Source organism: Colletotrichum spaethianum (assembly GCF_022836535.1).
Source record: "Colletotrichum spaethianum MAFF 239500 DNA, contig63, whole genome shotgun sequence".
Lineage (NCBI taxonomy): Eukaryota > Fungi > Ascomycota > Sordariomycetes > Glomerellales > Glomerellaceae > Colletotrichum > Colletotrichum spaethianum.
This window is the reverse complement of record NW_026054833.1, coordinates 138,898-151,249: the sequence shown is the minus strand read 5'-3', so window position 1 is coordinate 151,249 and position 12,352 is coordinate 138,898. Positions and strand designations below refer to the sequence as shown.

General features: G+C 58.0%; 4 protein-coding genes across 4 annotated transcripts; 2 read left to right on the top strand and 2 right to left on the bottom strand.

Moving 5' to 3' along the window:
• Positions 1–2,284: 2,284 nt before the first annotated feature.
• ColSpa_12425 (uncharacterized protein) lies at positions 2,285–3,539 on the bottom strand (the record flags this gene model as incomplete). The annotated part of the gene is made up of 4 exons (XM_049278637.1): positions 2,285–2,602; positions 2,662–2,706; positions 2,782–3,107; positions 3,191–3,539. The coding sequence occupies 4 exons, from the start codon at positions 3,537–3,539 to the stop codon at positions 2,285–2,287; spliced, it is 1,038 nt and encodes a 345-aa protein (XP_049134594.1).
• Positions 3,540–7,690: 4,151 nt separating this feature from the next.
• ColSpa_12424 (uncharacterized protein) lies at positions 7,691–8,245 on the top strand (the record flags this gene model as incomplete). The annotated part of the gene is made up of 1 exon (XM_049278636.1): positions 7,691–8,245. One exon carries the CDS (start codon positions 7,691–7,693, stop codon positions 8,243–8,245), a length of 555 nt encoding a protein of 184 aa, XP_049134593.1.
• An 811-nt stretch (positions 8,246–9,056) lies between these two features.
• Positions 9,057–9,799, top strand: ColSpa_12423 (EEF1A lysine methyltransferase 4; the record flags this gene model as incomplete). The annotated part of the gene is made up of 2 exons (XM_049278635.1): positions 9,057–9,257; positions 9,347–9,799. 2 exons carry the CDS (start codon positions 9,057–9,059, stop codon positions 9,797–9,799), a joined length of 654 nt encoding a protein of 217 aa, XP_049134592.1.
• A 513-nt stretch (positions 9,800–10,312) lies between these two features.
• On the bottom strand, positions 10,313–11,887 carry ColSpa_12422 (uncharacterized protein; the record flags this gene model as incomplete). The annotated part of the gene is made up of 4 exons (XM_049278634.1): positions 10,313–10,516; positions 10,576–10,816; positions 10,873–11,350; positions 11,416–11,887. The coding sequence occupies 4 exons, from the start codon at positions 11,885–11,887 to the stop codon at positions 10,313–10,315; spliced, it is 1,395 nt and encodes a 464-aa protein (XP_049134591.1).
• Between the last annotated feature and the right edge of the window lie 465 nt (positions 11,888–12,352).

The following is a 12,352-nucleotide window of genomic DNA, read 5'->3' as shown; positions in this document are numbered from 1 at the left end:
TCGTCTGCTCATATCGCATTTGTCTTGCTATCTTGATACTCTTCATGGACAGCCTTTCCGTTACCGAATGCCTCTGAAAGAATTTGGCACGGGAAGCGCGTGAGAGCCCCATTGGTCATTGTCTTATTTGGGTAAAGAGCTAGCGTGCGGAAGGCCGATGAGCTGTAAAGTGATACACACAAGAAATCAAAGAACATATCGTTGTAGATGGTCTGGATTGTGTTGGTGCACAACAATTTCAATCGCATCTGTTCGAGTCGAACTCAAGTGTATTTGTAGTCACTGCTTCGGCCACGGCCAGATAGTGGAGATCGGGATCAAGGGGAGAGCAACCCACCACATCTGCCGGTTTTCGTTCACTTACAGTCTGCGCGCCAGGCATGTTGAAGTTTCTGTGTCCTCATGCTTATCTATCATGCCCCCTGCGAGGTTTGCATTACTCGGTAGCATCGAAATTTCACACGTTGTGCCTTGTCAAGCGACAACCCTGGAAACCTCCCGGTTAGTATTCGTAAACTATAGGCGGAGCGCGGTCTTTGCGTAAACTACTGGCAAGCACACTCTCCCACACTTGGCCAAAACAGAATCGAATCCCCTTCATTTTCTCAGGCCATTTCCCACTTCTTTTCATGTTATTTTTTGGGGGGTAGAACTTGATGGGAGGACTTACCATCCTGGCTGTACGGCATTGGATGAAGCCATCGCGGTCGACAAATTGTCGGCGACGTACTGGGCGCTGTTTGCTTGTCCTTGGTTTCAAATTGAGAATTCTGCAGTTGCCCTGGGTGGCGTGCCAACTGACCAAGGCCGCAGAAAGACGTTCCGCTCTACCGGGACATTTCTTCTTCCGGATATTGCGCAAAGTGTGATAGAGCACGCATCACCGCGTCTGCAACCCAGGGATGGCTGACACTGTGAAAAATTGCAGACAGGGACTGGGGTGTTGTCAAGATGTACTACATAACAAGAATTTTCTTCTGTCGAGGTGGTTGGGGGTCTCTGGCAAAAGGTCTGGTCACCGGATGCATCAACGACATCCCCGCAAGTGTTAGAAGACGCTGGTAAAACGAGGCGGCGGTGGTTCCACCCTGCCCGTTGATTTCAATATTGCGGATGGCCGACGGCCTGCGTATCTTAGGATACATCGATGGTGGACATTTTCCCCCAGACTGCGGTTCATCTCAAGGAGGCATTAAAAATCTCTGGATGCAGCATCAGCCACACGTCCAAATGCCCACAATGCTACCATTCAGGGCCTCATCTCACGGCGCTAAAGGGCGAAGCGAAGCAAGACTTCAACAACGAAAGCATTACGGTCACAAGGTGGCACGAACGAACATGACCATGCGTTCAGCGGGCAGATTTCGGCGTTTCTCGGATCAAAGTCCACAGAGGAAAAAGAAAAGAAAAGAAAGGTCCAAAGCGACCATTGCGGCTTCTGTTGGATGGCGCAATCCTCCCCCGCAGAGGCGCGTTCGAAGTATTACTGGTCAGAACTTCGCTTGCCAGCTGAACCGTAGAGACATTGGTACCTGTCATCCACTATTGGTTGGAGATGCGATGGTTTGATTATTGCAGCGCTCCATCTGCGTGAGTTTCTGATCGTCGTTTTCTTTTTCTCTTTTCTTTTCTTCCTATTGTGGCGGGTACTGGTCAGAGGAAACACCAGAAGCTGATATCAGACTACGTGGGGCGTTACCTAGGGAATCATGTGCCAACTCTATCGGTGAGGTCGGGTCGGACCGGACAAGGGCCGCGGCGCTAGTAAGTCAGGTCTGAGAAATTGAGTATCAAAAAAGTCCTACAAAGTGGCACATCTCCATCTACCGCAATTTGATCAACACATCCCTGATACCGGGAACGGATTGACAAGAAGCTCACGGCCATGTTGATTGTGACAGTGCCTGAGTATGTAGAGACAGAGGACATCCGATGAGCAAGTGCCAGGCTCATGAATTGACATTCGGGACGAGACCACCAAGTGAGCGTGAAGTGATTGATGAATGAAAGGAAAATGAATAGTTGAGGATCATGGAAACCATGAAAAGAGGGTATGCTCGCTTACGCCATGTCGCCCTCCGGGATATGTCCCGGTCATCCCGAGCCTCAACTGCTGCAAATTCTCTTGCCGATGCTCACTCTAGAGCCTGGCCGAAATCTGTCCCTCTTTCGTTTCTACTTGTGGGACCTTGGAAACCACTAGAGACGTCCTACAGCACGGACTACACCTCGTTCACTGTCTTCAAACATCGTCCCTCTCGAGCGATAGTCGGTAGCATGGTTGTCACACCGCTTGCTTTGCCATGCGATTGAAGCGCCTTTCCTCTTTTTCCAAGGCTGCCAAGGCTTTTTCGAACTCAGCCTTAGTGTCCCGGACCCTGGCCATCGCTTGACGCATGTTGTCCGCCATGGTGCAGAGTTGTTCTCCGAAGTGTGCCTGTTGGTCGGAAACCCGGCGCACCACGGGACAAGACGAGTCAACATCGGTATCGACGCTCGAGTCGGGCGATGCGTATGCGCGTCGTCGGCGCTTGGTCGAACCTGGTTGTTCAGACATGAGGCTGCCGGAAGCGGCCCTCTTCTTGGGCCCGATTGGGGTGACCTTGAGGCACACTGTTAGAGAGAACGCGTGAAAGAGGGGTCCCATAGACGGCAACCTACCTTGCTCTGAGCTTTTGGGTTTGTACTCGAGGCCTCGGACTCGGACTGTTCTTTCCGTGCATTTTCCTCATCGTCACGTTAGCATGTCGCACATGAATGCATCGGGCAAAGTCATCTCACCACGTCCTTGATGAGCGCTTCCACGTCCTGGGGTAGAACATAGGGCTTGACTGGCCTATCCGAGCGCTTGGTTCCTTTTCTGATGCGGTGGCCGATGTGTCTCCCGAGGCCTTCTCTGATCTCCTGCAGATCGACTTCGTGGTTGCGCAACCAATAGATCTTGTTGAGCAACAAGTTATCCCACTCGACCGGGGCATGGCCGGGGTCTTTTAGAATACCCTGGATGTTGCTGATTCTGTAATACTCGCAAATCAGCCTCAGGAGCCGAGTCCGGTCTTCTGTCGTCTTTCCAGCGGCCTGGTTCTTAGGATCGGGTGTTTCAGGGCCTGGATGCCGGGAGAGGGGTGGGTGACCACGGTGTTGTTGATGTATAAGCGGCCGTTGTGCTGTTTCTCGCTATTCGAGTTACCCCGGGCGATGCCCCCTTGGGGATTGTTATTATTGTTAGGGCGGTTGTGTTGATAAGCGTGGATACTGTTGGGGACGATGTTGCGTGGGGGGTTGTTGTGAGAGACGCGGTTGTAAAAGTCGGTGTTGCGAGGGCCGTTGTTGTGCGGGCTGTTGCGCAGATTGCTGTTTTGAGGACCGCGGTTTACTAAGCCGTTATTGAATAGGCCGTTGTTGAATGACGCATTATTGAAGGTGCCGTTACTGTATGGGGTCCGGTTACATGGGCCGTTGGCGTAGGGCCCGTTATTGTGAGGAGTCTGGTTGTTCCTGTTGAAGCCATTGTTGTTTTGCTGCCTCTTTCTCGTCATTGTCGCTGATGTGACGTGTTCGGGAGGTCCAGGGCCAACGGTACGGCGGAAGGGTTGAAGATGACAGGCGTACGACGAAATTGGAGTAGAAGCGGACCCGGAGCTGTGGAAAGACGGAAGAGGAGACTAAGAAACACGCGACTGTTGAATCAACAGTTGACGTTGAGTACTTTATAATTACTAGTCTGTGTCTGCTCGAAGCTCTCGATGATGCCGTCGTGAGAGGGCAAAACCAGATCTGTGCCCTCCCGCAACGCGAGGCATCGCGGGGCCAACGCGGTTGCGTTGACCAACCTCCACTTCCTCGCCGCCGTTCTTCGTCTATGGCATGCTCGAGGGGTCTTCAGCAGCCGCAAGGGCCATACAAGGACGCCAGCAAACTCAGGGGTCACAATCTAGAGGAGAAGCATGTGGAAACAGTTACCCTAGAGGTGCTTGCCCAGACTAGGTCTGTTAAATGACAGAGTATCCACTGACTATGGTGGCTGATTGCTTGACACCTGACGTCGCTCAAAGAAATCAGACCTTTGGGCTGGCCGCCTCCGGAGCATGCGTTGGGTGTTGTGGCAAAGAGACATCACAACGTACGAGACAACCGACCAGCTGTGTGAGGTCGCTCTACCCAGCCTCGTCGAACTACGGGCTTCGTGTGTGCACTCCAAGAGCTTTAAAGTCGAATTTGAGTAGGGGTTGATGTCGTCTCTACCGCATCGTCGCAGAGTCCAATAATGCAGGCAGAACCCCTTTGAAAATTATGTTTGGGGTTGGACCCTTGGAAATGGAAGCTCAGGCGAGCTTACCCTGCATCCCGGGGCCCTCCACCGTCCCCTTGCCCCATGATCTGGGATGCGCCGTAACCGGGCAAGCCTCGGGAGCTCAGAGATTGACGGCTCCGTCTGGTGGTTGAAGGCTCCGGTGCGGACTGTAAGAAAAAGCAAAGTCGATTCGTGATGGTATGGGGCTCTCTACAAAGCTGTCGGCAAGACAAGGTTAAACGGTCTAGCTTTGGTGCAGGGCCCCTTGGTATACTGAACGCGTTTTGCGTCGTCAAAGTTTTTTTCCCCCCCGTTTTCCCCTGGAGACCGTCCTCTTCGAGAGCGCTTCAAACTAGATACCTGTCTCTCGCGGAACACCTAGAGAGAATCGACTCCACATGAGAGTTGGTTTGGTTTGGCTGGGTCGTTAAGATCCGATGACTCGAAGGAGCCTAACACGTGCACACACGCAATCGGCCATTCTGCTTCATCATGCATGATGAAATACTGAGAAGCATGATTGGACTCCGTTCCAATGGGATAACGACAGCCATGAGGTATATCACGAGAGGTTATGCGGGGACGCTACAACTACCGACGCGGAGGAGGATCCGTCAGCAACCACATCCTCAGACACATCAGCACATTTCCCGTGCCTGTTGCGGACGGCTGACCGCCTCTTTCACACTATTGACGGCGCGGTACCTCGGCTATCGACGGTTGCCCCGGGAGGCTCGTACCAAGATTGCGAGTCCTCTCCAGCCCCGAGACCGGGAACACGACGGCTGCGCAATCTCACGGGGTGGAAAGTTCAGGTGAACGTAGACACGATTCCCACTTGCAGCTCGCACTAGCGCCGTTGCTACCGAGACGAGGGAAGAAAGAGCTCGGCCGCTCAGCCACCATCTCTCGGCCAGGGAACACGCTCATCAAACCTGGTGGGGTTTCCTCTTTCTTCTTCGTTTGGGTTGTTATTAAGGCGGCCGAGGGACCGCAAGAGAGTGGGGCCGGTGCATCTTGTCAATCTATCGAAAAAGTACCCTGGATGTGCTTTGGCGAGAATTTGGGCGCGTAAAGTTTTTTCAGCGCGTTCACGCGTTGGACCTAAGAATAGGGGAGGATGGCATTTCCCACCTTTTCTTCCTTGTCTGAGCCGTCTGCGTGAGCTGCGATATCCTTCTTCCTGTGTTTCTCCCGTCGAACTGGGGCCGTGGCTACGGACAAAGATTTACGACTCCGCCGACTTCTCGAGGATGGCCAGTAGGCTCTGCGACGATGCTGCTGCTGCCGATTTCCCATACCTACTACGCACCAGCCTCAGCAATAAAGGTGAGAATTGCAACACCACGTCCCGGTAGCTAGTGGACAAGATGGCTGAAGCTCCGGCCGAGCGTAGTATAGCCAGCACGGTTTACCGAATCCCTCATGAGCTGAGCAATCAACGAGGCCTTTGAGATATGCACAAGTGTCAGGCAAAGCCTCGACGATCAGGTCAGCACTAACTGCGGCTGAGACCGATACAGACATCGATGCCGTTCAGACGACCATACCGCCACGATGTCTTGAGGAAGCCCAGCTGGTCCGGCGAGCAAAGCTACTCGTGCCCTCAACTGGCGGTGTGTGGATCGGCAGAACACGGCGTCAGGTCGGACCGAGCTGCCTTGCGATGCACCGCCTAGAGACCGCCTCCCTCAACGTCATCCTGTAGTCCAAGTGATGCAGCAGCAGCTGAGCAACCACCAAGCCATGCCGTCCACGACAAGCCTCGCGTGGAGGGACGATCCTGCACGCACATTCCCTCACAGGCACCAAAGACGACCGGTGGATTACAAATGCCACGGAAGATTCACCCACGGGAAAAGACGCTAAGACGGTGGTGTGGCCGGGCCGGGCCGGATGAACGAGCGGCGTTAGGGGCGGGCGGGGCGGAGTTAGCCCGGCTTGCTTCCATACCTAGTGAGAATCCAGGTCCTCTGTGCACACAAGTCTGTGAGGCTGGGAGACTGACCCGATTACAAAGCAGCACCTTTTTTCTGCGGGTTCGTTTTGCGGTCTTGCGCTGCTCAGCCATGCTGCGGCGGTGTGGCACTAGAGGGACGAATCCTTCCCCGCGCCTGGCGCCCGTCGGTAATAACGCATTCAGCACCACCGCCGCTCCAACTTGGCTCTCTCTTCCCCCTCAGGCGCCCTGGAACTCATGCTGTCGTCGGCCAGCCGCAAGAGGAATCACGCAATCGTCTCACACCATGACGAGCGCGTCCATGGCCCTATCTCTGAAGGTATATGATCTCTGCGCGTCCGTTTAAGGTTCTGGGGCCGCCGTCGACAGAAATGCCCGATTGGCCGTTCCTGCGTTTGACAGGAGATGGACCGCGTGCCGTCGATGAACTTTATCTAATCTCGAGAGATGCATCCCCGATTTGTCTGCATCATGTTCGACGAAGCCACCCTCTCTCGCTTCGCTGTGGGACCGTGAACTCGAACGTTGTCTCCCCTTACTGGCGTCCTTTTTTTCTATGGATTTCTAGGCTCCATACTCCTGACCGGGAGAGGGATCCGGGATTCGCTGCGGGATTCGCTGCGGCTCGGATGCAAAACCGCCCGAGCCGTCTGTACGACCACGACTCGGGCGTCGCGTGCGGCGGACTCAAGTCGCAGCACGAAGGAAAGGGCGAGCATAGGTATCGCATTTGTCAGCGCCGCGGACCCTCGAGTCTCGGCCTAGGATCTGTCAGCGGTCCGCTGAGATGTGGCACCCGGCCCGTGTATGTTACCCGTGTGTTTGTGTGTGTGTGCATGCCCGTCTCTCGTCTTGATTGGTTCATCGAGAAGAAGCCGGCGACGTCGTACAAAAGAACAGGTTCCGGTGGGCGTCGGCGCACAGGCGCGAAAGGCTACACGCTGGCCCCAACGAGTCGATTTCCCCTGATGTTGAGGCCGCTTGTAGTACAGAGGAAGCGGGAGGGATCGAAACAAGTGACCAGAAGCGACGGCGGTTGTTTGGATCCCTCTCCGCGTTTCCACGGCAGGTAGGCACAGTGTCACAGCTCCTGCCTCGTGTCCAACCCGCAACGGCGCATTAGTCAACGGGGGACCCGCTCGTCGAACTCGACAGAAACGCCCGATCACCATCTGCACCTGCCCCGACCTCGCGCGGCCATCCCACCGCTCTTTTGAGGACAGGTGGAAGGTAGCATTGTACCTTCCCGGGGCAGAGGTTTCTACCGACTTCCAAAACGGCCAGGGGAAATAGAGGTATATAGCTCTTTGTTCCTGACCTGCTCGAAGCTGCCTTATCGAACATCAACCACACAAACCAACTCACTTGCATCCATTCACTCAACACCAAACACCACCACCACTACCACCACCACCACAACCACATCAACCGCAACCATGACTTACACTCTCTACGACGCCTCAGTCCCCCTCCTCCTCGCGGGCCTCAACACCCTGCTCAACCTCCTCACCAAGGCCGAGGAGTACGCCGCGGAGAAGTCGATCGACGCCGCCCAGATCCTCGACTGGAAGCTCGCCGAGGACATGCTGCCGTTCTCGTTCCAGTACCATGTTGCCACCGACAGCGCCATGAAGATTATCACGCGCGTGCAGGGCACCGACCCCGAGGTGTTTGGCAAGGACTTTGCCGGCATCGCCGACCTGCGCAAGCGCGTCGAGCACACGATTGCCCTCGTCAAGGCCGCCGACCCCAAGACCTTTGAGGCCCGCACCGACGCTCTCGTGCCCCTCGGCCTCGGCTTCGGCAAGGGCGAGATGCAGATCCGCGCCCGCGACTACCTCGTCGCCTACGGCATGCCCAACTTCTTCTTCCACATCCAGACGGCCTACAGCATCCTGCGCGCCAAGGGCGTCCAGCTCGGCAAGGGCGACTACCTCGGCCCCTTCATGGGCCCTTTTGTCGAGGCCCACCAGAAGCAGCAGCAGCAGTAGAGGGTGGGGGAACATCAATGGAGGAGTAGTATGGTGAGAGGAGGAAACATCGTCATAGGATGGCGCCCGGAGAGTTCTGGGATTGGAGGACGCAATGGGTACGAAAAAGTAAATAATGAATTGAACGAATGAGACGATACAGACGCACTATCCCAGCCGTAATGTTTCCCTACTAAAGCCACTTGTACCTGATGGGCCAGAACCGATAGCCCCTTTGAGATGCTCTACATCGACCAAAATGCCTCTGGATGCCATGACTCGGCGCAGGCCACGTGGGGTTCTGCATGCGATGCGTTTGTTTCAGGACTGATCAGGAGGGTTAAGCTCCGCATGACAGGGACGCGGACCGGCTGGAGACAGAATACCTAGACAGGACACAAAAAGAAAGATAAAGAAAAGAAAGAGACTTCAGACGGCCGGGGCTCCTCGCAGCGAATAACCCAATTGTGTGGATGACGAGGAAACGGTGCAAGGACGGACCTTCGTGCCTTCCCATCACGAACCCCTCACTTTGAAGATAGCGACTGGAGAAATTTCGGACCCCACTGCCCACCGGTTCCAGCCAATGAGCGCGGCCAATTCCGCCATGTCGGCGAACACGGCGATAAACGCCGATGGGAAGGTGCCCCGCCCCCACCATCGTTAATGCTGCAATCTTTTTTTCGACCCCTCCAAGCAGACGAGCTGGTAGCTCATAGCACGGCATTCAACCAGCATACTCACCACGCTTACAATCCCATATCAAACATCCACCTCGTCATTATTCGTCATTCGTCGCTCTTCACCGACCTCACAACAAAAACCACCCACGATGGCCGACCTCAGCGAGGCCGAGGCCCTCGCCACGCCCGAGTTCTGGAACGAGCGCTACACAAAGTCGGACGGCGCGAACCCGACGCACGAGTGGTTCCGCACCTTTGCGGCCCTCGAGCCGTACTTCCAGAGACGACTCTTTTCCCAGCGGACCCCCGAGTCGGCACCGCGAATCGTCCATCTCGGGTCCGGCGACAGCGTACGTCTTGCTCTCTCTTTACCTCTCACCCGACCCCCCTAAACCTCTACTCCCGCCCTCCCCACGACAGAAGCTCACCCAACCACCAGACCATCCCCGCCGACCTCGCCGAGCGCGGCTACAAGAACCAGCTGTGCCTCGACTTCTCGAACGTCGTCGTCGACCTCATGGCCGCGCGCCACGCCGCCGTCGGCGGCATCGAGTGGCGCTGGGCCGACGTGCGCGACATGCCTGACGCCGCGCCCACGGCCACGGTCGACGTCGCCTTCGACAAGGGCACCATGGATGCCATGATCCACGGCAGCCCTTGGTCGCCGCCCCCCGACGTCCGCGACAACACGGCCCGCTACCTCCGCGAGGTCCACCGCGCGCTGCGCCCCGACGGCGTCTTCCTCTACATCACCTACCGCCAGCCGCACTTTATGCGCCCGCTGCTCAACGCCGAGGGCCTGTGGGACCTCGAGATGGACGTGCTGTCGGGCGGCGAGAGCGCCTTTGACTACTACGGCTTCGTCCTGAGGAAGAAGAAGGCTGATTCGTGAGGGGTGCGGGTGCGGGAGGCTGAGGGCAGTGACATAGCGTGCATAGGTAAACCCCGGTATAGAGTAGAAATCATAGGAGTTCCGGTCTCATTCTCTCCGGCTGGGCCGGGCTGGCGGCAGATGGACCGATCATGGTCTCGGGCTCTACGCTGGACGGGTGGGAATGGCGGTGTAGGCAGGGCGGGTTGGGTTTCACTTTCGGCTTCAGCCCAGCTCGATCAGGCTGGCTCGCATGCGTGAATGTCTCTTGTCTTGTCCCTTGCCAACGGCCCCGCTTCAACAGCATGCCGTCTGCGAAATGCCCGCGAGACACGGGATCCCGTGATCCACGCTCCCTGTATCGGCCGGCACGCACACCGATGGTATCAAAGACACTGAAAGACACTGTCTCACACATCACCTTACATCTGGCGCGGCGCTTGTACGCTACCCGATAACCCGCTCGATTGGTACATCTACATCTACATCTACATCTACATGCCACCCCTTCATTCCGCCCGTCTCAGCCCAGTCTCAGAACCCCAGCACCCGGTTCGCCCTCTCAACCAGCTCCCTCTCGCCGCGCGTCTCGCCGGCCGCCACCAGCCTCTCGAGCCCCATCGCCCGCCTCGCCTCCACCCCGCGGACGGCCTCCTCGCCGGGCCGCCCGACGTGCTCGCTCTCCCCCTTGCCGCCAGGGAAGTCCGGTCCCGGCAAGCCCTGGAGGAATGCCTCGCGCTGCCGCGCCAGGTACCCGACGTTGAGGTCCGTCGCCGGGCACACGGGATGTACAGCACGCTCGAGTCGCCGGCGCCCTGGTGCACCGCGTCGACGGCGTGCACCTGGTCGCCGTGCCACACGACAAAGTCGCCCGGCCGGATGCGCGGCACGTGCACCATCGTCTTGCCGAGCTCCATGTGCGGGTGCAGCGCGTCGCTGAGCTCCTGGCCGTGGCCCGGCGTCGCGCCCTGCAGCTCGCTCGTCATGGCCTCGCCGCCCGTGAACGCCCAGTTGTCCTCGTCCAGGAACTTTTCAGGGCTGCCGGCGTCCCCGGCCCCCGCCGCGGCTGGAAGAAGGGCCGCAGCAGCATATACGCCGTCGACAGCTGCACGAGCGGGTTCACCAGCAGCGTGCCCTCGCGCGGCCCGCACGCGCTGATGCTCAGCCACCCCTGGAACATGCGGAACATGCTGCACGCGCCGGCGCCGTTGTACAGGTCCTGCACGGCCTCGACGCGCGCCGTCACGTCCCACGGGTCGTACGCCTCCCACTCGCCGCGGAACACGGCCTCGTACGTGCCGCCGCCGCGGCCGTACCCGTCCCGCTCCCACCGCTCCACGGACCCGCCGTCAATGTGCGGGCCCAGCGCGAAGCTCGCGTCGCCAGGCTGCCGGATCCGGAGCCGGTCGGCGTACGTCAGGGGCTGCATGGAGATGGCGGCGCCGGGGGCCGCGTCCCAGAGCCCGTGCATCAGCGTCGCCTGCGTCTTGAGCATGTTGGGGTGCGCGCGCGCCTTGAGCTGCGGGAGCGACCAGTATAACTCGTACACCTGCGGGTTGTCGGCGGGGAAGGCTGCAGTGGTGTTAGTCAAGGGACTGTGTTGAGTGGTTGGAAAAGGGGGGGTAGCGGTTACTCACCCTTTGTGGACGGGTTCTTGCGCACATATGCCTCAATCTCCTCCTTGTACGCCCTCGCCTCCGTCTCGTCGACGACGCCCCGGATGACCGCGGCGCCCCTCTTGCGGATCTCCCCCTTGAGTCTCGCCACGTCCTCGTCGAGATTTCGGAAGTCGACGCTGGGGATGATGGCCGGGCCCTTGGCGGCAACGGTCTCGTTCTCCTCGCGCAGCGCGCGCAGCAGGCGGCCCCAGGACTGGACGACGGCGTCCTCGTGCCCGGCGACGAGGTCCTGCTTGAGCGTGCGGAAGCGGTCGGGGAGGGGCTCGCGCGCCGCGCCGGACAGGGAGACGAAGACGGACGAGATGTCGCCTTCTTTCTTGGGCGCGTGCTGGGCCGCCGCGGCGCCCATCATGACGGTGCGGCGCTGGGTTTGTTGGAGGCGCAGGACGGAGGGCGTCCTGCACCGGGGTAGGGTGGCTAGGCGGGACATGATGATGCTGTCGTTAGTGGTCCAAAGCTAGGGAGATGTGATTCTGATTCCGGGTTCTGTGCCGGACGCAAGGCTGGTGAATAGATTCTGTGTAATTCGACCTCGCAATCTTCTCAAAGACAGTGTGATGCCAGTGAAACTTGACCCTCGCTCACAAATGCAAACAACAAGACTCGAGTGCAGGGTATCAAAGATCGCCAGCTTGCCAATGACCAAGGCCACATCCCCATCACCACACCCGCGTCCGTCGTCCTCTTATATCAAGCAAGCCGCTTCCCACGCCGTCACTCGCAGCGTCGGGCTTCTCAACACGGCATCCCGCTGCCAGAATGCACTCCACGTCGTCCGTTGAGCGTGGCGCGAGGCGCCATCGCGGGGCCCCGCCCATCCGGCACGTTGGGGACGCTTGGGGATCACCCACATGATGACATGCATCCCCTCCAGATCCCCAGGCTAACCCAGCGT